We start from the raw sequence: 25,580 nt of genomic DNA on the forward strand, positions 1-25,580 counted from the left end.
TGTCGGCGACGTGGCCTTCCCTTTGAGACCCTACCTCATGAGGCCCTAGGCTGGACGCCAGTTGCCATTGCCAAAGCCTGTAAGGATCTTTAACAAACAACTGTCCAGGGCAAGGTTAGTTGTTGAATGTGCCTTTGGGACTCTGGCAGCCCAGTGGAGAATGTATCGGAGAGTGCTTGGTCTCAGCCCCTCAAATGTCGATGCATGTGTGAAGGCCACGTGTTCTCCACAACTACCTGCGGAGGTCATTCCAGGAGCCGCTCTGGATGGAGATGGGCACGGCAAATGGTCACCTACCTAATGTCACCAGGGCAGGTGCCAACAACACCCCCAGACAGGCACTCCAGGTGAGGGAGAAGCTGACCACCTACTTCTCATCGCCAGCAGGTGAAGTCACATGGCACTATGCCGTGGAGTGAAACTGCTCTTTTAAGAGCCCCGTAACACACAGGTTATTTAAAGAACCATCTACTGTTGTCCATAAAATTGAATTTTTTCCCCCAGAGATTACTTTATGTATCATTGTCTCTCTTCATTTGGAAGTTATATTTAAGTGAAATTTGGGAGTAATGACCACACCTTAACCCCTTCCCTCTCCCATTAACGTCAGTATTATACACACCTGGCATGGTACATCAGATGAGCGGGAGCACTAATTAAGGTTATACGACATACATTTAGTATGATAAAGGGTAACGTAGGGTCCATATAAATAGTACAGTTTACCACCTGTTCACTGGCCTGACAAAATACAGGTGAAAAAAAAAACTTTTACTTTCTTCTTGTCTTAGGTCTGCAAAGGTGTAGGGAAGAAATAAGCAGAGTAAGTCTAAATGAGATATTAATAAACAATTTAATAAGTATTCAAGTACAGGAAAGAACATGACAGGTGTATGTGTGTTGTAAAAATATATATTTTTAAATTAACTATTGAAAGAGGTGTGTGCATGTGTGTAGCCTGTAATCTGTAAGAGAACAACAAGAGCATGTATTTTTGGCACAATTGCCAAAACTTCAGACATGGTCATAGAGAGAGAGCGGGCAGGGCACTGGAGATCTGAGGTACAGAGAGGAGTGGTGTGTGTCTCTGTCTCTGGGGCCATAACACAGCTAAACAAACAAATGGCCCCTGGACGTCATGGACCAGTCGATGGAACATAACTTCAAACAGTTCCAACACCCTGGTTTTCAAGTGGTTTTAAATAAAATAAATATATTCACCTTCAGTCTTGTGAGAGACCAACAAGAGAATCTGTGAGTTCAATTCAGAAATCTATGTAACACTAATAATGAATGCTATCCTAAGACTTTATAAAGAAATTACTTTATGAATTGACTGAATTTAAACGGAATTGAAAAGAAAGGTACAATGAGGGAGGTCAAAACAACAACCAGACAACTCCTCTCCTATTCCTGTCCTTACTGTGAGCTGGTCGGCTAAATGGACTCCATCTCTGAAAGGGAAAAGAAAAACAACACATACAAGCTTAACATAATATAACACCATAAAAGGTGAGATTTATGTTAACTAAATATTAGTGGCATAAATATTGGAACAGTGTGGTAAAGTTTAATACTTGCTGTTTACTCATGGAATGTGTGTTTCAGATAAAAAGATGACATGCAAATATTTAGACAGCAAACTGTTGTTTTAGGATATTTTCTAACCCAAAAACAGCTATACATTTGCCTCATTAATACTTTGATCTGAAATACCAATTAGCCTACATGTAAAAAATGACCTAAAAATCACTGTTGCAACACTTATGACACGACCTGTTATGTGGAGAAAAAAAAACCGTACCATTAAACTCTGCTTCGAAAAGCAGCTGATACATTTTATCCTTGACTGCTGCTTTTCTTTGCTGAGGCAGCCTCTTCAGTGTTGGCACCAGGCTCATGACAGAGGGTCTCTTCATCCTCCTTCCTATGAGCATCAGGTTGAGCTGCATCCCTCTCGACGGCTTGGAGGAGCCTCTGCTGAAATGAGTTGAGTGGATCTGGGGGCTGGTACCTCCGATGATGCCTGGTGTGACGTTGTTTCTCTCCACGGCCACATCCTGTTCAACGAGGACCTCAGTGAGGTTCATAATAATCTCAGGTGGTCCTAGATCCAGAGGTGCTTCCTCCATTTCATTATCCTCCATGGCTGCACCGGTGGTGGCGTTGTAGAGGGTTTCACTGATACCTGTCCCTGAGTCCTCTCCACTTCCTCCTACAGTCTTCTTCTGTATAGACATGAACATAAGCCAAACCATTACCTAGCATAACTATCGTTATAGATAGCTATCATGGACATGTCACCTACTGTACACAAACGCGGTTATCTGACCAAATTATCAGGGGTACAGTAGTATCTACCATTTCTATTACTATTTCTGACATACACACTTCAGCGTCATTACGATGAAAGTAGTTAGCTACAGCGTTTTGTCTACTACGCCTCGATCACACCTACAGTATAATTTCGAAAAATGGTATGCATCATCATCTGGATATGTGTGCAATAAAAGTTCAGCATTCACCTTCTGCTACCTTTTCGGTCAAGCCATCTATTCATACAATATGATGCTTATGTTTGGCAAATCCAACACATGCACCACACAGAACACACTGCAACTGCCTCTGCAACCCAATGCAGCATTCAAATTGGAAATTAACGTACTTCTGGTGTACCAAAATGCATTAAAGCGGTCTGTGTGATCAAGGTATAAGCGATAGCACATGCTATGATCTACGCAATGGTGGTAGTAGTAGGAGCAAGCGCTTTGACGAGCAAGGAAACATGCTGCGTCACAGTAGTTCAGTACGTGCCGCTGAGTGGATGGAATAGGGGGCTGTTCCGCTAATACCGTCCTTCACAGAAAGTTATGTTAGGCCTACTACTCTTTAACAGTCTATGTTAATTAATCAGTTCTCGATCTGTCCGCTTGATATAGCTGTATGTCAACAGTAGGCTGCTAATGATGTGATCGGCATGTTGAATGAATGGTACCCTAGTAGTCAGACCTAACTTGATGGATTAGGTCGGGATGGAGATCTGTAATAAGATCGTATAGGCCTAGTTCAGTCAGTTGATTCAGATTCCAAATAGCCTACAGTAAACTAGACTACTACATTGCATCATTAACTTCATTATTCAACATTTTCACACCAAACAAAATAAAAAATCCAGTTTACGTTTTCACTAGACTATCCAAAATAAGATTAATTAGAATAATCTTTACCCCTAAATTTAACCTAGAAAAATGTGTCATTTGAGTCCACCTCAATTTTATTTATGATCAAACACGAGACTTCTGTGTAGGCTTATTTGGCTACATTGTTTGATATAATTTAAGACACTGGGTTACAGGAAATGGCAGAGATTTTTAAAAATCTTCCTGACCCCTCGAACTCCCACCGACCCAACCTTAGGCCTAGGTCAGAAAATCTTAAGGAGGCCCTGAGTGTACATTTTAAATGTGTTTCTAGTTAGCTACTGATGAGCAGCCTATTACCAACTACCTATAACAGTTTATAGCCTACCATTTCTGAGTCAGTCTTCTGCCGACATGATTTTTAAGTTAAAAAGGTGCATTTGCCTAGGATTTAAGCAGTGTGGGTGTCGTACAAGCACCGTCGTGGGGCCGGTGAAACCGCGCTGAAGTGGTACTCATACAAATTCTTTAAGGTTGGCAGGTCTGTAACGGGCTTTTAGCAATGCTTTCACTGACGCCGCATTCAAGGAACAACAGTCTGTCTGCACTGTCCTAAGTGGCAAAGCTAGCTAGCTAGCTACCATCTACCAAAATGGTTCTCACAGAAGTAGACTGGTACAGCAACGACACAGAACGTACTACATACATTACATACTTCTCCTTCCGGGAACTCTCCCTAAACAACCGTAGGCCTACATCAGCACCACCTTGTCAGAAAATCCTAGGGTGAGCCCCGGGCAATGTTCCCTCTGCACAGCTCCCCCAGGACTGCTGCGCAGAAGAAATACCAGCCCGTGCGGAGATGCACGAGATTTGAATTTGGCTCAACTTTACTAGAGTTTTCCTAGTTGGTTTACACTATCAACATTTCCCACTACTGTGGGAATTGTGATCAAATCAACATATTAGTCCTTTTCAATGCAACATACCGAAACAAATCTATGCAAAACCTACCGGTAGTCCATGATTTTGTTTTACACAGAGAGCATTGGAGGAGGACTCTTGCATTGACAGAGAGCAGTCGAGAGTAGATGTGCTTGTTTTGAAAAAAAAAATCATTCTGATTGCTGGGCCTGGCTTCCAGGCGGCTGGGCCTATTCCCTCCCAGGCCCACCCATGGCTCTGCCCCTGCCCAGTCATGTGAAATCCATAGATTACTGCCCAATGGTATGCATTTATAAATGTTTTGATGGTAGGCCACTCTGGTAGGCCTACATTATGATCAAATAGCCACAGTAGCCTACTTAGCCACTGTTAAAACTGTAAAGCGGGTACAGCCTCAGTGTTCACAGTAAACATTTGCCAGAAGTTGCACCGTATTTCCGCTCAGCAGACCTGAAATTTGCTCGGTGATTGGTGATTGGCCCTGAGGTGTATTCATTCTACCGATCTGTTACATTTTTTCTTAAACAGAAGCAAACGGAAAACAAAACGGGGAGGGACTTTTAACTGTTGGGACTGATGATTAGACCCCTAATTTGTACTTTTAAAAGTTTTTCTAGTTAGCTATTGAAGAGGAGCCAATTACCAAGTACTCACAACAGTCTATAGCATGGGTGTCAAAACTCATTCCACGGATGGCTGAGTGTTGAGGTTTTTGGTTTTTCTTTTCAATTAAGACCTAGGTGAGGGGTGTTCCATACTAATTAGTGACCTTAATTCATCAAGAAAGTACAAGGGTGGAGCGAAAAACCAGCAGACACTCGGCCCTCCGTGGAATGAGTTTGACACGTGATCTATAGTCTACCATTTCTACTGAGTCAATCTTCTGCCAACATCTTTATTAGGTTAAAAAAGGTGCATTTGTCTATGATTTGAGCAATGGGGGTGTCGCACGCGTGTTGTCGTCGGTTCCGCGGGGCTGGGGGTGCTGCTGCCACGCTGAAGTCGTACTTATAAAAATTCTTCAAGTTTGGCAGGTCCGGTTTTGTTTTCTTTATTGCTCACCATGCTTTCTCTGCCAGTGTTTTGATAGCGACGTCGAACCACACTCCTGCGCTGATGTTAAGAGCAAGGTATGTATAATTAGTGGTGTGTTCAATTTTGACCTCTCCAAGGTTAAAGTGGTATTTATTTCCTTGTGATCTGGCTCTCTTTTGGAGAATCATAATTTTTGTTTTGCTCATTTTCACTGTCATTGCCCAGTTTTGGCAGTCAACAAAAACAGGTAATCTGTTAAGGAGGAGGCCAGGAGCTGTAGATTGTTTCGAAAGTTCATTTGTATAGATATTAAAAAGTGTTTGGGCTCAAATTGCTGCTGAGGGTGACATCTCGCCACTGTATGAAACAAATATATTTTTTACTGTCTGGCCCACAGGCTTTACCACACTTAGGGCTTTGATTTTCTCTTTCAGCTCTGTTATAGTGATGGTATACCTAATGGATGTTGTTGGTATTTTTAATGGTTGTTTCTACCTTTAAAAAAGATATATATATTAAATCAACTAATTTGGTCTGTCTCTGTACATTTCTGACATTCTGGATTTTCATAAACGTTTAAAATGTTTCTCCATGTGTTGCCATTTGTTTTTCTTATGTGAGGCATTAAGTTTTCCCCCATAGTTCCCAAAACAAGTTTGAGTTCATTTGCCTCTCCAATTTACTCAAGCTGATTAGACAAGTAGATGGCGTAAACATTTTTTTTTTTTTTTAATTATCTTGTAGCAACCTTAACATTGTTTTAGGGCCAGGTGATATTTTACACATCCATCCTGGTCTGTGGGGTTTCTGTGTTTTTGATTTGAGAGTTGCCTCAGGTTTTTCCTGACAGTGTTGCATTCACTGTCGAACCATTTTTTTTTTGTAAATATTGTTTTTTCCACCCATATTATTATTTTTTAAATATAATTGTGTTTCCAGTTTGAAATGTTGTTTTGAATTCATATGTTGCCAAATTAATGTTTTCTTTGCTAAAGCTAAATGTGATGTGCTGAAAGAGGTTCAGCATGTTATACAGTTCTTCGCTGTTTAATGCTGTCATGCGCTTTGTCACTGCTCTTATTTTGTATATATACACAAATATGGAAGATTGAATGCATACGGTTCCTGATTTGTAATTTTATTTTGGTTGACTTCATAGATTTTTTTTTTTTTTTAAGGTAAAGTGTGATCTGACAGAGCAAGTTGTGGAATGACTGCAGATGTCAGTTATAGAGCAGTCTGGCACACTGTCGCCTAGCACAGAGCTGTATGTGAATCTCCCCAATGAGTCACCCCTTGTTCTACCATTAACAATATATAGACTAAGGCCTTTGCAGATCTGAAATACCTCTCTCCAACTTTTGTTAACCACGCTATCATAACTCTTTCTGTGAATTGGGATTTTTGAATTGTAGAGGTCTTTCCAAATATATGCGTTTCCTTCTGTCTTTGTAGTCCACCTCAACGCCAGTCCAACACCACATTGTCTCCGCTCGCAGATCACTACTTAAACCAGACAAAGTAAATATGCTGACATTTTTACATTTCAATCTCAAGTGATCAAAGATCCATACATACAGGATGTTAGGCCAGCAACACTTTATTTCTTTATGAAGGAGAGAACGGACATACAAATCCGTGCTGTTCATTTGATTTGTTTCCATATGGTTGTATTGTTCTTACATGTGTAACAGATGTAAATCGTACTCTCCTTGCGTTGTGTTTTCTTCTCCAAATAAATCACAGCCAGTGGTCCCAGTTGAGCATAATTTTTTTCTGTTGCTGTTGTTAAATGGGAAACGGCGTGTTAGTTGTGCAGGGCTTAATGATGTTGATGGCTGTCGATGGGAAAATCCCTTGCATCACATTTTCATACTGGGCAAACAAAATACAAAAAATACAATACAAAATATAACATGTGTAAATACCTGTTGTTAAATGGGAAACAGCACATTTAGTTGTGCAGGGCTTAACGATATTGATGGCTGTTGATGGCATACACCGATGTAATGGGTTTATGTGACCATTACATCGGTGTATGCTAGCTAACACACTTATTTACAGCAATCATATGCCAAAGCACATCCCAGAAAGCCCCTCAATTCCTAACAGGTACCATATACCCACACATGTATAAATCAGTAATGTACAGCAAAACCATATAAAATCATACACATTTTCATACTGGGAAGACCTGACGTTCGATCTCCCTCTATCTGAAAGTGGGGCCAATCACAACACACCTTATTGTCAGAGTTGAACCAACCAATAAGAATGCTTGAACGTTAAATACACATTTCTTTAGAGGCAAGTGGAAACATAACTAACCCTGTTACACATGCACATTGCTTTACTTGTGTTGCTTTCATATGCACATTTGATTTGCTTAAGGTTGTTTTCATTAACATGCACTTTTACCTTGGCCATATGGTACCTATTTGAATGTTTATGCACACAAAGTGCATAGTGCTGCTAATTTTATTTGTTTGTTGGGTTTCACTATAAAACTTGGTGAAATGATTTGTCTATCAGTGCCATTTGAACATTTCCAGCGCATTTTAACAATAACGCGATAATACTGATAACCGTGACAATTTTGGTCACTATAATCGTGATATGAAATGTTCATGCCGTTTCATCTGTATATGCATATATTGGAAGTTTACGATGGATGTTACCTGTAGTGCATGACTGTTTTTAGTCCAGTAGTTTAGACCATATGATCTCAACGAGGAACTATGTGTCTTACCAGCGGTGGTTTGGGGATGCAGCAGTGTCTTGGTCCCGGCTCGGAAACGGCACATTCTTGAGATAGGACCTGTGGTATGCTAACGCATTCCACTCTGCTGAGCTAGAGTCCACTCGGGAAGGAAGGGATATGGGTGTGGGGCCTTTTTCTGTTTTTCTTTCCTTTTTATTTCTCCCCCAGAACTTGTCGTTCTTTCTTCTTTTGGAGAATGTTTTGACCCGCCCCCCTCTTCTTCGTTTTCCTTACATTTTGTTTCCAAATGGCCTTTTCCAAACTGGTTAAGTGTTGTTTTTTTCTCTGTCTGTGGTTGATGGGGGTGTGGGGTTACATGAAAAGTACAGACAAACCCCTTTCTCTTTGGGTCAATTTTCCCTCTAAATTGTGTGCATGCATGGGTGCACAGCTCCCTTCAGAATGCTGCGCAGATGAAATATCAGCCCGCATAGAGAAACATGAGATTGAACTTCACTCAACTTTCTAGAGTTTTCCCCTTTTAGTTAATTAAGACAATCAACGCTTCGCTCTACTGTGGGAATTATGCTCAAATCAATGCAATATTAGCCGCTTTCAATGGAACATACCGAAACAAAACACACTATGCAAAACCCAACTGCGAGAGATTCTTGTATGCAAAGCACATGGGCTCCCGCGTGGCGCAGCTGTCTAAGGCACTGCATCTCAGTGCAAGAGGCGTCACTACAGTCCTTGGGTCGAATCCAGGCTGTATCACATCCGGACGCTATTGGGAGTCCCATAGTGCGGCGCACAATTGGTACAGCGTTGTCCGTCATTGTAAATAAGAATTTGTTCTTAATTTCTCATGGCTGCAATCCCGTTAACGGGAGCGATATGACAACAGCCAGTCAGTGTAGGGCACCATTTTCAAAACATCAAAAATCTCATAATTAACATTCTTCAAACATGTATCTCATACCATTTTAAAGCTATTCTCGTTTTTAATCCCGCCACAGTGTCCAATTTCAAATATGCTTTACAGCAAAAGCACCAAACTATTATTAGGTCACCACATATCGCCACAGAATAATACAGCCATTTTTTTCAAAAAGCAGAGAGATAAAATGAATCACTAACCTTTGATGATCTTCATCAGATGACACTAAAAGGACTTCATGTTACACAATACATGTATGTTTTGTTTGATAAGGTTCATATTTATCAAAATATGAGTTTACATTTGGTGCGTTACATTCACTAGTTCCAAAAACATCCAGTGATTTTGCATAGCCACATCATTCAACAGAAATACTCATCATAAATGTAGATGATAATACAAGTTATACACATGGAATTATAGATATACCTCTCCTTAATGCAACCGCTGTGTCTGATTTCAAAAAAACTTTACGGAATAAGTCAGCCATGCAATAATCTGAGACTGTGCTCAGAAACATTTGTCACAATAGCCGCCATGTTGACGTCAACATAAACAAGAAATTACATGATAAATATTCCCTTTGATGATCTACATCAGAAAGCACTCCAGGAATCCCAGGTCCACAATAAATGTTTGTTTTGTTCGAAGATGTCTGTTATTTATGTCCAAATACCTTCTTTTGTTAGCGCATTTGGTATACATATCCAAACGCTCATTCTGGTCAGCGTTATATCGGACAAAAACTTCAAAAAGTTATATACGGGTCGAAGAAACATTTCAAACAATGTACAGAATCAATCATTTTGACGTTAACATATACCTTCAATAAAGTTCCAACCGGACTATTCCTTGTCTTCATGAGCCATGGAACGCAAGTGACTACCATGAGGATTAAGCATGATCAGAAAATGGCTGCCTGCCAGACACCTGACTGATTCTGCTATCATTCACTCCCACAACACCATAAAGTCTCATTATAATTTCTATTGATGGTCGACATCTAGTGGAACCCCTAGGCAGTGCAACATCATTAATATCTCAAGGGGATTTCATTGGGGACTCTGGTGAATACATACAAAGCTCAGATTTCTCACTTCCTGTTTTGATTTCTCCTCTGGATTTTGCTTGCCATATGAGTTCTGTTATACTCACAGACATCATTCAAACAGTTTTAGAAACTTTTGTTTTCTATCCAATACTAATAATATACATATATTAGCAACTGAGACTGAGGAGTAGGCCGTTTACTTTGGGCAACTTATTCATCCAAGTTACTCAATACTGCCCCCCAGCCATAAGAAGTTTTAACTGACTTGCCTAGTTAAATAAAAAATGTAGGCTTACATTGAACACCACACGGTGCTGTTTCTGTAGACTGAATGACAGAGCAGCTATTTCTGTGTTATGGGATGCATTTTCTCCATTGTTTTTGATGGTAGGCTACTCTGGTAGGCCTACATTATGATCAAATAGCCACAGTAGCCTACTTGGCCACTGGAAACACGCGCTGGAAGTTGCACAGAATGTTCAAGTTTGCGCCCAGCAGACCTGAAATTTGCTCAGTGCTGAATTTTTTTTGGGGGGGAACATTTGTTCTGGACTACTTTTCATTGCCTTTCCCCCCTTCTCTCAGTCCATTGGCTGGATTTAAACCCCTCCCATTGCTCTTTTGAGCGAGCTGGCGTTAGCCGCCGCTAACTCTTCCCGTGGCACTTTTCTACGAGCTGGGCCATCATCGTAACTGGTCACTGGCATTCATTCAGTAACATTAGCATACACCCCCGGGGGCTAACTGCACCTAACGGCTAACCCTCACTTTGTGAAGGCAAGCATTACAAAAACCCACTGTGTAGAGCGGAAGGAGTCGCGTGTTGACTCAACACACTATAAAAAGGCCCCCAGTAGCACCTGGGCCCTGTTTGTTTTGCTAACAGGATAAATACAGGACAGTAGGCTTAGGCCCTATAAACCCGGCTCTCTGCTCTGTCATGAGGTAAACTTCAGATGGAAAACAGGCAGAGCTGAGTGGATGGGGCCGAGACTGGTGGTGTGTGTTTATTTTTTATTTCACCTTTATTTAACCAGGTAGGCTAGTTGAGAACAGGTTCTCATTTGCAACTGCGACCTGGCCAAGATAAAGCATAGCAGAGTGAACAGACAACACAGAGTTACACATGGAGTAAACAATTAACAAGTCAATAACACAGTAAGAGAGAAAAAAGGGGAGTCTATATACAATGTGTGCAAAAGGCATGAGGAGGTAGGCGAATAATTACAATATTGCAGATTAACACTGGAGTGATAAATGATCAGATGATCATGTACAGGTAGAGATATTTGTGTGCAAAAGAGCAGAAAGGTAAATAAATAAAATCTGTGGGGATGAGGTAGGTGAGAATGGGTGGGCTATTTACCAATAGATTATGTACAGCTGCAGCGATCGGTTAGCTGCTCAGATAGCTGATGTTTGAAGTTGGTGAGGGAGATAAAAGTCTCCAACTTCAGCGATTTTTGCAAATCGTTCCAGTCACAGGCAGCAGAGTACTGGAACGAAAGGCGGCCGAATGAGGTGTTGGCTTTGGGGATGCTCAATGAGATACACCTGCTGGAGCGCGTGCTACGGATGGGTGTTGCCATCGTGACCAGTGAGCTGAGATAAGGCGGAGCTTTGCCTAGCATGGCCTTGTAGATGACCTGGAGCCAGTGGGTCTGGCGACGAATATGTAGCGAGGGCCAGCCGACTAGAGCATACAAGTCGCAGTGGTGGGTAGTATAAGGTGCTTTAGTGACAAAACGGATGGCACTGTGATAAACTGCATCCAGTTTGCTGAGAAGAGTGTTGGAAGCCATTTTGTAGATGACATCGCCGAAGTCGAGGATCGGTAGGATAGTCAGTTTTACTAGGGTAAGCTTGGCAGCGTGAGTGAAGGAGGCTTTGTTGCGGAATAGAAAGCCGACTCTTGATTTGATTTTCGATTGGAGATGTTTGATATGGGTCTGGAAGGAGAGTTTGCAGTCTAGCCAGACACCTAGGTACTTATTCAAGGTCGGAACCATCCAGTGTGGTGATGCTAGTCGGGCAAGCGGGTGCAGGCAGCGATCAGTTGAAAAGCATGCATTTGGTTTTACTAGCGTTTAAGAGCAGTTGGAGGCCACGGAAGGAGTGTTGTATGGCATTGAAGCTCGATTGGAGGTTAGATAGCACAGTGTCCAATGACGGGCCGAAAGTGTATAGAATGGTGTCGTCTGCATAGAGGTGGATCAGGGAATCGCCCGCAGCAAGAGCAACATCATTGATATATACAGAGAAAAGAGTCGGCCCGAGAATTGAACCCTGTGGCACCCCCATAGAGACTGCCAGAGGACCGGACAACATGCCCTCCGATTTGACACACTGAACTCTGTCTGCAAAGACAGTGACTCTCTCATCTTAGCCAGTTAGAAATCACTTTTGTAATTCATTTTCCACAATGACTCAACATTGTTCCTAGACTATTTTGGGAGGATGGACATGAAGAAGTGGTTGTCTGTCTTCGGTCTGTAAAGAAGTCGTGCTTCCCAAGTTGCTGAATTGGCATCCAAGCCCAACTGTCATTTGGTGTGTCAAAGTTTGATTTAATTCAAAGGAGACACTTGGCTAGTCCAGAATGGGCCTGGTGCGCACACCCAGTGACCACCTCGTCTCTCTCTCGCGCACGCTTTCTCTCGCTCTCCTCCAACAAGTCAGTTCTCAAATTTCTGCCCTGCTAGAGCTACCCCAGTCAACTGTGCTGTTATTGTTATTGTGAAGTGGAAACGTCTAGGAGCAACAACGGATCAGCCGCAAAGTGGAAGGCCACACAAGCTCACAGAACGGGCCGCCGAGTGATGAAGTGCGTAGCGCGTAAAAATCGCCTTTCCTCGGTTGCAACACTCACCACAGAGTTTCAAACTGCCTTTTGAAAGCAACATCAGCACAATAACTGTTTGTCAGGAGCTTCATGATATGGGAAATCTTAACGCATACAATGAGATTTTGGACTATTCGGTGCTTCCAATTTTGTGGCAACAGTTTGGGGAAGGCCCTTTCCTGTTTCAGCATGACAATGCCCTCGCGCACAAAGTGAGAGCCATACAGAAATGGTTTGTCCATCAGTGTGGAAGAACTTGACAGGCCTGCACAGAGCCCTGATCTCATCCCGATCATTGAATATTCCATGTTTGTCTGTTTTATTTGGTTGTCACTCATTTTTGAGGGATATTGCACAGATTTGCAGCGGATCTCCTTGAACATTGGTGTGGGAGTAACAATCCCTGTATAGCTGACCTGGGATGCAACCCCTGTCCACAACAGCACTTCATACCCACAAAGCAGCGTCCATTATCCTACCTAAACCATGGTGTAGGTTGGGCTCAGAAAACTGTACTTTAGGTCTCAGGGTGGGTGACATCACACGATGGCTACTAGAGCTTTGTCTCACTTAGTCTTTCCTTGAATACTTGCATCCTATCTTATCCTCTTCCTATCTCCTGTATTGTATCACAACTGTATTGGAGAAGGTACAAGGGCCCTCCCCTTCCTCTGAATTGAGGAAGGATGACTTAAGAGCCTGTCAACTAGTTCACATATGCTACTACACTCATTGACTTACTCTTTCTCCGCATCAACCTCAGCAGCCAGCAAAGCAGCAATCTAGCACCCACAGAATTCATTTAGTTGGTATTTAATTCTGCTACATTGACTCAGATTATACAGCCGTTGGCTGAGTAATACTGTGGGCGGCGTAGGATGAGGTGAAAGTGGTGTGACTAGGGCGGAGGTGAGCTGCAGGTGAGTACTAGTAGCCACTGTGATGTCATCCCCCTAAGACTTGAAGTAGTGTCTCCTCCTGTCTAACATTTTAATACTGTAAGCGACTCCGCTGCGGGAGGATCTTCTCCTACAATTTTGTGCAGATTTGCTTCATTCTGCTACACTCACTGTCCTCCTAATTAGTATGGCTCAGCTATTCCACATTGTGCCAGCGAATTGAAGGTGAACATTGCCAAATGCGTCAGTTTAATTAGGCCAATATGCACCTATAGCTTACTTAATTAAACCCTGGCTGTTGATACAGTAGTTTACCTAGGCAATAGATAGCAAATCAGGGTGTCCCCGATTCCCAATGGCAAGTTCACTTTCTCATCCATAAACACATCTCAAGTGCAAATACTGTTCAGCAGCTCAAATCAGCAGGATGGGGGGCATTTGTATTAGGAGGGATGTCTACCATGGATCGCTAAAACAAGGATTATGATCCCACTTTCTCAATTTAAATATTATGGTGACACCTATACATTTGTCAGCAAAGCACACGTTATTTGTGTAGCCTATTATCGTTTAGACATGAAGTTGAAATAAAAACCTCTACTCCAGGCTACCGTCAACTGAATGAGTAAAAAATTAAGAATTTACAGGGGGCAGTTTGGAAAAAAACTAATCCCGTGTGAATTGTCCTCTGGAAAAACGCTGATGCTTGGATAATAATGACATAACCAACGTCTCTAGTATATATATTTTTTTACCTTTATTTAACTAGGCAAGTCAGTTAAGAACAAATTCTTATTTTCAATGACGGCCTAGGAACAGTGGGTTAACTGCCTGTTCAGGGGCAGAACGACAGATTTGTACATTGTCAGCTCGGGGGTTTGAACTTGCAACCTTCCGGGTTACTAGTCCAATGCTCTAACCACTAGGCTATGCTGCCGCCCCCATATTACTAGTCCTGTCTGAATAGGGCTAGATAATATGGCAAAGAATGGGTTTATTGCACGGAAATATTCTAGTTCCTACACATCACCTTCTATATTCAAACAAAATAAGCCTTTTGTAAATTGATAAGCAAATGGGCAGTCCTCTCTAGAAAACACAATTAGTATTCCTAGTAGGACTCTGCAATAATGAGGTAGTGTGTATGTGAATGCGCAGCCATTTCAGCGTGTTTTGGGAGTCGACAAGAGTCCGGGTCAAAAATCCTGGAGTCGATCACCCCTTGTATGAGGGCTTGGTATCATAGAAATATAATCTATAGAAAGGACTTGGTACCTTTTTAACCCTGATTTTATTTCTATGGTTGGTATACCGTCGCTGGGAGACAGTTGGGCTGAGCTCAGGAGTGAGAGATCCACACGTCTTTGCAAAGTGTCCCGTGTGAAAAAACGTGTTTAAGCACCCTTTTTGATGAGTGACATAACTATGGTGGTTGATCAAGTCACAGTAAGGCATTGAGTAAAAGTTGTCATTTTGTCTGCCTGCTGCTCTGTCTCTTTCGGTCTGTTGCTCTCACTATGTCCATCTGCCTGCCTGCTTGCCTGTGTCCTGACCCATACCTTTCTTCACTCTGTGCTCAATCATAATTAATTGTTGAGGGAAAAAATGTATATTTTAGGCAAAAGCGAAGGCTGTTTGCAGGGGAGGGGTTGTGTGTGTGTGAAGAGAAATAGACCAAACTATGGCCCAATGCAGGACCCTTAGAAAGCTACACCCTTGGTGGTGGCAACAGTGTTTTTTTTTGCTGGGCAGGGGAGCAATGCAAAGTTCAGGGTCAGTGCGGGTCGGGATAGAGGGGGGGGGTGAGAGAGAGTGGGGGGGTGTGGCGCGAGGGAGGGACACAGACTTCAGAACTCTCCCAACTCCTCCTTCATTGCTGCATTCCTCCGGGTTCACTAGCATCGTGTTTCCCAAGCCTAGCGGCCCCACTTTGACCTCTGAACTCTGTGAACTGACATCTTGACAGGCAAAGTCTGGGCATTTTTTCCATCTCTGTTGTAGAGGAAGTGTTCTCATCCTCTTTGAGACTCGTCCATCTGTTGTTGACTCTTGTACTTCAAAACCCCCGGGGTGCGTCTCAATAGTATTTGGTTGCGTCTCCTTGTCTTACAGTTGTACTCTAACTGTAATGATGTGTCATATGCAGGAGTGGATACCACTAGAGTGAAATGCCTTTCTTGCAAACTCCAACAATTAAATAATCAATAACAATTTATTACTAGAAAAAAACACTATGAAATACACAATAAAGTTAGCACAGCAAAAAAAGGTAAGTTCCAATACCATATATACAATGTGCAGGGATACTGGAGTGATGGAGGTAGATATGGGTAAGGGGAATAAACAGAGTAGCAGCAGCTTGAACAGTGGCTTGCGAAAGTATTCATCCAACTTGGCTTTTTCCCTATTTTGTTGCCTTACAACCTGGAATTAAAATGGATTTTGGGGGGTTGTATCATTTGATTTACACAACATGCCTACCACTTTGAAGATGCAAAATATTTTTTATTGTTAAACAAACAAGAAATAAGACAAAAAAACAACTTGAGCGTGCATAACTATTCACCCCCCCAAAGTCAATACTTTGTAGAGCCACCTTTTGCAGCAATTACAGCTGCGAGTCTCTTGGGGTATGTCTCTATAAGCATGGCACATCTAGCCACTGGAATTTTTGCCCATTATTCAAAGCAAAACTGCTCCAGCTCCTTCAAGTTGGATGGGTTCCACTGATGTACAGCAATCTTTAAGTCATACCACAGATTCTCAATTGGATTGAGGTCTGGGCTTTGACTAAGCCATTCCAAGACATTTAAATGTTTCCCCTTAAACCACTCGAGTGTTGCTTTAGCAGTATGCTTAGTGTCATTGTCCTGCTGGAAGGTGAACCTTTGTCTGAAACAGACTGAAATAGGTTTTCCTCAATAATTTCCCTGTATTTAACGATATCCATCACTCCTTCAATTCTAACCAGTTTCCCAGTCCCTGCCGAGGGAAAAACATCCCCACAGCATGATGCTGCCACCACCATGCTTCACTGTGGGGATGGGGTTCTCGGGGTGATGATAGGTGTTGGATTTGCGCCAGACATAGTGTTTTCCTTGATGGCCAAAAAGCTCAATTTTAGTCTTATCTGACCAGAGTACCTTCCATATGTTTGGGGAGTCTCCCACATGCCTTGGCAAACACCAAATGTGTTTGCTTATTTTTTTTCTTTAAGCAATGGCTTTTTTCTGGCCACTTCTGTAAAGCCCAGCTCTGTGGAGTGTACGGCTTAAAGTGGTCCTATGGACCTCTCTGCTGTGGAGCTATGCAGCTACTTCAGGGTTATCTTTGGTCTCTTTGTTGCCTCTGATGAATGCCCTCCTTGCCTGGTCCGTGAGTTTTGGTGGGCAGCCCTCTCTTGGCAGGTTTGTTGTGGTGCCATATTCTTTTAAAAAAATTACAGATTAAATGGTGCTCTGTGGGATGTTCAAAGTTTCTGATATTTTTTATAACCCAACCCTGATCTGTACTTCTCCACAACTTTGTCCCTGACCTGTTTGGAGAGCTCCTTGGTCTTGATGGTGGCACTTGCTTGGTGGTGCCCCTTGCTTAGTGGTGTTTCAGACACTGGGGCCTTTCAGAACAGGTGTGTATATATACTGAGATCATGTGACACTTAGATTGCACACAGGTGGAATTTATTGAACTAATTATGTGACTTCTGAAGGTAATTGTTTGCACCAGATCTTATTTAGGGGCTTCATAGCAAAGGGGGTGAATACATATGCACGCACCACTTTTCCATCTAGAATTTTTTGAAGCAAGTAATTTTTTTCACTTACACAAAATAGTCCAAATTGGTGATGTTGTAATGCAAAAAATAGGAAAAACGCCAAGGGGGATGAATTATTTTGCAAGGCACTGTATGTGAGCGTGTGTGTGGAGTCAGTATAAATGTGTGTTTATTATGTGTGAGTTAGCAAATGATGGAGTGACAGTGTGTGTGAGTGTGTAGGGCCCTGTGAGTGTGCATAGAGAGAGAGAGTTTGTGTAGCTACTGTATTTTGTTAGCTATTTATCAGTTGTATTGGTTGGGGATAGAAGCTGTTCAAGAGCCTGTTGGTGTCAGACTTGATGCACCGGTATCTCTTGCCGTGCGGCAGGGGAGAAAATAGTCAATTACTTGGGTGGTTGGAGTCTTTAATGATTTTCCGGGCCTTCTTTTCACACCACCTGATATAGAGGTCCTGGATGGCAGGGAGCTTGGCCCCAGTGAGGAACTGGGCTGTCCGCACAACCCTCTGTAGTAGAGGGCGACCGATTTATGATTTTTCAACGCCGATACCGACTATTGGAGGACCAAAAAAAGCAGATGCCGATTAATCGGACAATTTAAATAATATAAAAGTTTTTTTTTTTACAAATTTTTAATTTATTTATTTATTTGTAATAATGACAATTTCAACCATACTGAATGAACACTTTTCTTTTATCTTAATATAATACATCAATAAAATCAATTTAGCCTCAAATAAATAATGAAACATGTTCAATTTGGTTTAAATAATGCAAAAACAAAGTGTTGGAGAAGAACGTAAAATTGCAATATGTGCCATGTAAAAAAGCTAACGTTTAAGTTCCTCGCTCAGAACATGAGAACATATGAAAGCTGGTGGTTCCCTTTGGATACCCTTTTAAAAAGCACGGAACATGTTAATAAAGCTTGATCAACGTCACTCTCCCTCCCGGCTAGACAAGGAATGGATGAATGGCACTGACACTCGGAGACAGAGGGTGGAAGACTTGCCACCTCAAACTGTTTTTGTCTCACCTATATTTGGAAGTAGGGAGGACGTAAAGGGGGATAGAGCAGGGGGGCAAGAGGAACGTGGAAGGAGGAAGAGAGAGTCCCAAAGATGACTAGGCTATTGTATAAGCTGCCTGCTGCTCCAATTCAAAACTGAACCTTGAGGGGAGGGGGGGGGGGGGGTGAGAAGGAGGAGTGAGTGAAAAGCAGGCTAAAGGGAGTAAAGAGGGAAGAAAAGAGTGTGTGGAGCCTTGTAGGCAGTAGGACAGCCATAGAGTGGGGGGAATAGTGAAAGCAAGAGCGAGGGAAAGAGAGCAGGCCTCAGTCCAAGTCAAATGGAGGGCTCTAAATTTAGGATAAAGGTGTTACTGTGGGTCATGAGAATAAACTGGGCATTTAGCCCAGAGCCATAGGCAGTAGACACAGCTCTGGGGTGGGCACCATTATATTTGTGTTTATTAAGGATCCCCATTAGCTTCTACACTACACATAAAACAAAAGATAAAACAGTACATCATATAACATTGTTACGCCACTACATCAAATCACATTTTATTAGTACAACAGGTGCAGACCTTATAGTGAAATGCTTACTTACGAGCCCCTAACCAAAAGTGCAGTTAAAAAATATATAAAAAATATGGATAAGAATAAGAGATGAAAAGTAACAAGTAATTAAAGAGCAGCAGTAAAAATAACTATATATACAGGGGGGGTGCCGGTACAGAGTCAATGTGCTGGGGCACTGGTTATTCGAGGTAGTATGTACATGTAGGTAGAGTTATTAAAGTGACTATGCATAGATGACAACAGAGAGTGGCAGTGGTGTGGAGGGGGAAGGGGGGCAATGCAAATAGTCTGGGTAGCCATTTGACTAGATGTTCAGGAGTTGTATGGCTTGGGGGTAGAAGCTGTTTGGAAGCCTCTTGGACCTAGACTTGGCGCTATGGTACCGCTTGTCGTGCGGTAGCAGAGAGAACAGTCTATGACTAGGGTGGCTGGAGTCTTTGACAATTTTTAGGGCCTTCCTCTGACACTGCCTGGTATAGAGGTCCTGGATGGCAGGGAGCTTGGCCCCAGTGATGTGTACTGGGCCGTTCGCACTACCCTCTGTAGTGCCTTGCGGTCGGAGGCCGAGCAGTTGCCATACCAGGCAGTGATGCAACCAGTCAGAATGCTCTCGATGGTGCAGCTGTAGAACCTTTTGAGGATCTGAGGACATACATACAGTACCAGTCAAAAGTTTATTATTATTCGGGGCATTGTGCAAGGTGTCAGAAACACGATGGCATCACACAGTTCTGCAGATTGGACGGCGGTACATTCTTGATGTGAACATTCAACGTTCCATCTCATCCCAAAGATACTCTATTGGATTGAGATCTGGGACTGCGTAGGCCACTCAAGTAAACTGCGCTCATGTTCCAGGTGATATTTTTCCACTCCTCAATTGTCCAGTGTTGCTGATCGTGTGCCCACGCTTCTTTCTTGTTTTTGGCTGATAGTAATGGAACCTCCAGTGTGGTCGTCTGCTGCAACAGCCCATCCGTGACAAGGATCAACGAGTTGTGCATTTTGTGTTGCCATTCTGCACACCGCTGTTGTACTGCACCTTTATTTGTCTGTTTGTGGCCCGCCTGTTAGCTTGCATGATTCTTCCTGATAAACTCAGTCACTCAGTGTAATCGTTGACATTATTCTCGGAAGCTACCCGTAACATATCCCAGTCCGCGTGATCAAAATCTTCAGCAGATTTTTTTCTCAAATTTGCTTTAAAATCCCCAGTTACAATAAATGCGGCCTCAGGATATGTGGTTTTTGCATAAAGTTATTTGAGGGCCGTCGTGGTATCGGCTTGAAGGGGGATATACATGGCTGTGACTATAACTGAAGATAATTGTCTTGGGAGATAATACGGTCGGCATTTGAGGTATTCTAGGTCGGGTGAACATACAGGAACTCATGTCCTTTTGTTATCACGATCATATCGTTCATTCCAGCGGGAGATGGATCGGCAGACTTTTTTCTGGCTGAAAATGAGTGTGTAACCGGCTGTATAGGCGACAGCCAGCACTAATGGAAAACACTGCACATTTGCTATCTGTAAATTCAAAAAGTCACACCATTCTGAATAAGCCATTGTTATGTGTTACTGTAGATTCCTATATTAACCGTTCCTCTCTTTTCCCTTTCTTCTCTCTCTTCCTCCCCCAGTGGTGATCAGCCAGTGGCAGGGTGAGCCCAAGGAGCGCGTCATCTCCCTGGTCCTCACCCACCTGCCCCTGCTCAAGCCGGGCAACATCGAAGCCAAGGGCGAGTACATGCGCCTCCTCCCCCGTATCCTGGCACACACCATCGAGCACGGCCGCCATCTGGAAGAGTCGCGCCAGCTCCTCTCCTACGCCCTCATCCACCCGGCCACCTCACTGGACGACCGAGCCGCCCTTGCCCTCTGGCTCAATCACCTGGAGGAACGCGCTGCTGCCCGGGCCGACTCGTTGGAACGGCTGCCCCCCTCCCCAGCCTCGCACCATCAGACGCCCCCCTCAACGCTCTCCTCGTCGGGTTCCAGTTTGGGTTCCTCTGTGGGCCACCTGGGTCACCTGTATCACCACCAGCGCTACGGCTCAGACGATCGGCTCAACGGCTGGCAGGGGTCGAGGGACTCTGGGTTGGGCAGCGGATGGCAGCAGCAGGGGCAGGGAGGGTGTGAGAATGGTGGGCACCTGGCTCTCTACCCGTCCTCGTCTGTACCTGGGAGTATCAACACGGTGGGCACGGGCGGCAGCAGCAACACCAGTGAGTGGCTCTTCTTTTTCGACTTCCTGCTTTTTATAGCGAAGTCCCAATTGTCTGACATGGCTTCCTTTCCTCTCCTGGTTTACTTTCTATCTGGAGCAGCACTGATCTGAAAGGAGTCCAATCAATCAATCAAATGTATTAATTAAGCTCTGTTTACATGAACAGTTGTCCCAATGTTGTCATAGTAGTAACTAACATAAAATGGGCATAAAACTGCCTGAGCAGTCCCCACATCCGGTTTTCAGGGAAAAAGGAAGCTAGGTTGAAGGTAATGTATCCCTGAAAACCAAATACATCTGGTTGTCGTTGACCCCGCTGAGGGTGTCACAGTATTAACCTGGCCTGGACCAGTAAAGAGTTAGGTTAGGTTTGAAGACCTACCCAGGCCTTTCACCGTCAGTTGTGGTGAATTAAAGGGGGCCAGGAAAGGAAGCTATGTTATGATGTGGCCTCCTCCACTTCTTGTTGTTGTTTTGGATTAAAAGACTCACTCTTAGCAGCTCACTCAGTAGTTTGCATGTGCTTAGTCAGGGTTCCTGATGCTGATGAGTACAGTCTTTATTAAACGGACTTGTCAGGACACTCTGAAATTATAGTTTATGTGTTAGTAACCTTTTCAAATAAAGTGGCACCAAAGTCTCAAGAGTCTAGATGCCCCCCCCACACACACACAGTTTTCATGTTGTCATTGCAGACCTTAGAGAGCTATTTATAACTTTTAAGGAATGTCCAGATCAACTAGCCCATGTCAGCTAGGTTTTTTTGCCCATAGGTTTTGTTGTAATGTTTGAGTCACTCAAATATCACATATAAGATATGGCTAAATGGAATTGCAGGAAATTAGCTTTAAAATGGCAAATAAAGTGGGGTGTGAACAGTTTGTGCTTATACCCATAGAAATAGACACGAGGGGGGGGGGGGGTGTTCTCCAGTGCTGGAAGGGGGGTCTGAGTGAAAATGTTTTGGAACCCCTGTTCTAGAGCACCCTCAGCCGGAACCAATGCTATAAGGCCCGTCACACAGGTAAACTCCAAAGAAACCCAAGTCAGCCAGCCACTAGCCACCTGACAAATAGCTGGAAAATGTCTACCCGCTGCGTTGAAGTCTAAAGTGGTAGGTGGGTGTGTAGGCCCTATCGCCCAGCACTCCAAAGCTATTCAGATTTAACATATCTGTGGCTAGAGCAGGATATTTCCAGTTGAAGAATGCAAGGGTATTTTTTTTTCTCAGATGAAGAAGACAGCTGGAGATATAAATAAGGACACATTTAAAGCTCTGGGCCCTGTGCAAGATCCTCTTATTTTTTTTACTGTGCTTGGGAGTTTCAGAAGTCCGTAGCACAAATGAGCGATTTTACAACTCTACTCTAGAGTTGCCCTCCTTTTAGCCAATGGTCAGTCACCACAGGATTAAGGCACTTAATGGTCAATTCAACGTCTGCATTGGCCATGCAGCATTTACGGTGATACGGAAGTCGGGGATTTCATACTTCTTTACGCTGTGCGGAGCAGCGCAGAGCTGTTGTGAAGGAAGTTGTCAAGGGAGAGAGTTTGTGTTTATACCGGTCCTCCCGACCCCATCTACCATCAACCAATTATGTCAAGGCAGAGCTATACGGAGCCCTCCGCATTGTTGCATAATTTCTGAGGCGCACGACGATGTGGTACTGAGCTCAATTTGGCCTCTGCGTGACTCTGGAGGCTCTGAATTGCATCACACCCTCCAAACGGAGCCTCCGACCACATTTTCAGAATCAAGCATAAATTGTCTCAATGTGTTTGAATTGGGGTTGCATTCAGCAGTGCACAACTTTCTGGAATATTCAGATAGAGATATGTTATGTAGAACAAACATGCCTCTGATATGTAGAATAAGGAATCATGTCAGCTCTATTCGGACATTTCTATCTGCAACCTCCCTCAATGTTTGCTTACTGAGTGTGACACTAGTAATCTTCAAATTAATTGACTGTCTACCAGAGCAGTTTATTATGGTGGTTAGGTTAGAAGAGATTTAGTGGCTAAATGAGCTAGCTAAGGTTTTTCTTCTTATGCCCAAATTAAGTAATTCTCTCTATTTTGATTGTATATTTAATCATTTATACCAGTTAAGTCATAGGGCTGTTATAGGCTACTCAGGAAGTGTTTAGGAATGATATTTTATTGTTCAATATAGTTTATAAACCAAGAAATTGTTGATTATGGCAAAAATAGAAATTGTGTGTTGAAAAATATGGAAATTTGACCCATAGAATGATCATTCTCTATTTTTATGACTGGACCATAGTACTCTATTATTGGCATATTCATAGGGTCTGCCAACCATAGAGTACTAGAGAATGATCTTTCAATGGGTCAAGTCTCCATATTTTTCAACAATGCAATATTTCTACACACAATCCCCTCCGTCTGTCTCTGTCTCCGTCTCACCCCACCACACCCCACATGCGTACCTCCCTATCGCCATCCCAGGCACCACGTCCCATCCCTTACCCATGTAAGGTAGCCTTTGTGGAGAGTCTGTATTTAAGGAAAATGGCTAATATTTAGGGACTGGAACTTGTAATGTTAGCTGGCCACCTATTTTAAACGAGCCCGTAAAGTCCTATACATAGCCAGGCTAACACAGTTAGTGGTGCCGCATATAGGGGGAGAAAGAGACTGACAGGCGACACACACACAGACACCGGCCGGACAGTGGGCACAAAGCTCTCTCCAGTACATCTTATTTTTTTTGCCTTCGAAGCCAGCGTGCCCGCTCCGTCTACTGGGCATTTCCATCTAAATTGAAGTTCATAGGAGCATGTCAAATTGGGTATTCACTGAAAGCGAAGAGTCTATATTTGTGACTTTTTATACATTTTGTTGTTACAAAGTGGGATTAAAATTGATTTAATTGTCTTTTTTTTGTTTTTTTGTCAACGATCTACACAAAATACTCAGTCAAAGATTTGAACATTTGTATACATTTTTTTTAATGAAAAGCGAAACGATTGTTTCAGATTTGGTCTGTTCTGGACCAACCATATAATGGTCTTGTTTGGGGGTGGAACTCATTACCATAATAGCCACTGTGTAGAATAGTACCCAATTATGCAAAAGAAGGGTATTTCATATTTCTACATGTGTGTACCTATTCAGCATACATCACCATGAATATACTTATATTAATATCCATAATTATACATTTCTGTATAGATCACGGACGCATGATGTAATTCCATTACCGTCAATCCTTCACCAGAAGTAAATCCACTTCAGCAACTGTAGTTCAATATCCAAAATACATGTTTTCATCCTTGAGCATGCAGCATGCTTTTACCTCTCACTAGAGCCCCATCACTACCAGCCTACTTGCCTCATGTCATAGCTGACACCCCATTCTTTCTGCAGACATTTTTTGATTCTTAATTCGGAGCAGATATTTTATAACAGAAATTTAAGAACTGAGGGAGATTTTACTGTAATTCTTTAACCTGCGACGAGCAATCCCGTATCCGGGAGCGTAATTATAGCCTCAAGCTCATTACCATAACGCAACGTTAACTATTCATGAAAATCGCAAATTAAATGAAATAAATATATTGGCTCACAAGCTTAGCCTTTTGTTAACAACACTGTCATCTCAGATTTTCAAAAAATGCTTTTCAACCATAGCTACACAAGCATTTGTGTAAGAGTATTGATAGCTAGCATAGCATTAAGCCTAGCATTCAGCAGGCAACATTTTCACAAAAACAAGAAAAGCATTCAAATAAAATCATTTACCTTTGAAGAACTTCGGATGTTTTCAATGAGGAGACTCAGTTAGATAGCAAATGTTCAGTTTTTCCAAAAAGATTATTTGTGTAGGAGAAATCGCTCCGTTGTGTTCATCACGTTTGGCTAAGAAAAAACCTGAAAATTCAGTCATTACAACGCAAACTTTTTTCCAAATTAACTCCATAATATCGACAGAAACATGGCAAACGTTGTTTAGAATCAATCCTCAAGGTGTTTTTCAAATCAAAAATCTAATCAAATCAAATTTTATTTGTCACATACACATGGTTAGCAGATGTTAATGCGAGTGTAGAGAAATGCTTGTGCTTCTAGTTCCGACAATGCAGTAATAACCAACAAGTAATCTAACTAACAATTCCAAAACGACTGTCTTATACACAATGTAAGGGGATAAAGAATATGTACATAAAGATATATGAATGAGTGATGGTACAGAGCAGCATAGTCAAGATACAGTAGATGGTATCGAGTACAGTATATACATATGAGATGAGTATGTAAACAAAGTGGCATAGTTAAAGTGGCTAGTGATACATGTATTACATAAGGATGCAGTAGATGATATAGAATACAGTATATACGTATACATATGAGATGAATAATGTAGGGTATGTAAACATGATATTAGGTAGCATTGTTTAAAGTGGCTAGTGA

At 42.5% G+C, this 25,580-nt stretch overlaps 1 protein-coding gene across 2 annotated transcripts in view; it reads left to right on the top strand.

Annotated features, from left to right (window-relative positions):
- samd4a (sterile alpha motif domain containing 4A) overlaps nucleotides 1–25,580 on the top strand; it is a 103,768-nt gene that overhangs the window by 30,740 nt on the left and 47,448 nt on the right. For both annotated transcript variants that reach the window (XM_029687464.2, XM_029687465.2), the window contains exon 3: nucleotides 20,557–21,141. In XM_029687464.2, the coding sequence (XP_029543324.1) occupies nucleotides 20,557–21,141 (585 nt within the window). The remainder of the gene's footprint in view (nucleotides 1–20,556; nucleotides 21,142–25,580) is intronic.

This window comes from Oncorhynchus nerka, linkage group LG18, assembly GCF_034236695.1.
Source record: "Oncorhynchus nerka isolate Pitt River linkage group LG18, Oner_Uvic_2.0, whole genome shotgun sequence".
In the NCBI taxonomy this organism is placed as follows: Eukaryota; Metazoa; Chordata; class Actinopteri; order Salmoniformes; family Salmonidae; genus Oncorhynchus; species Oncorhynchus nerka.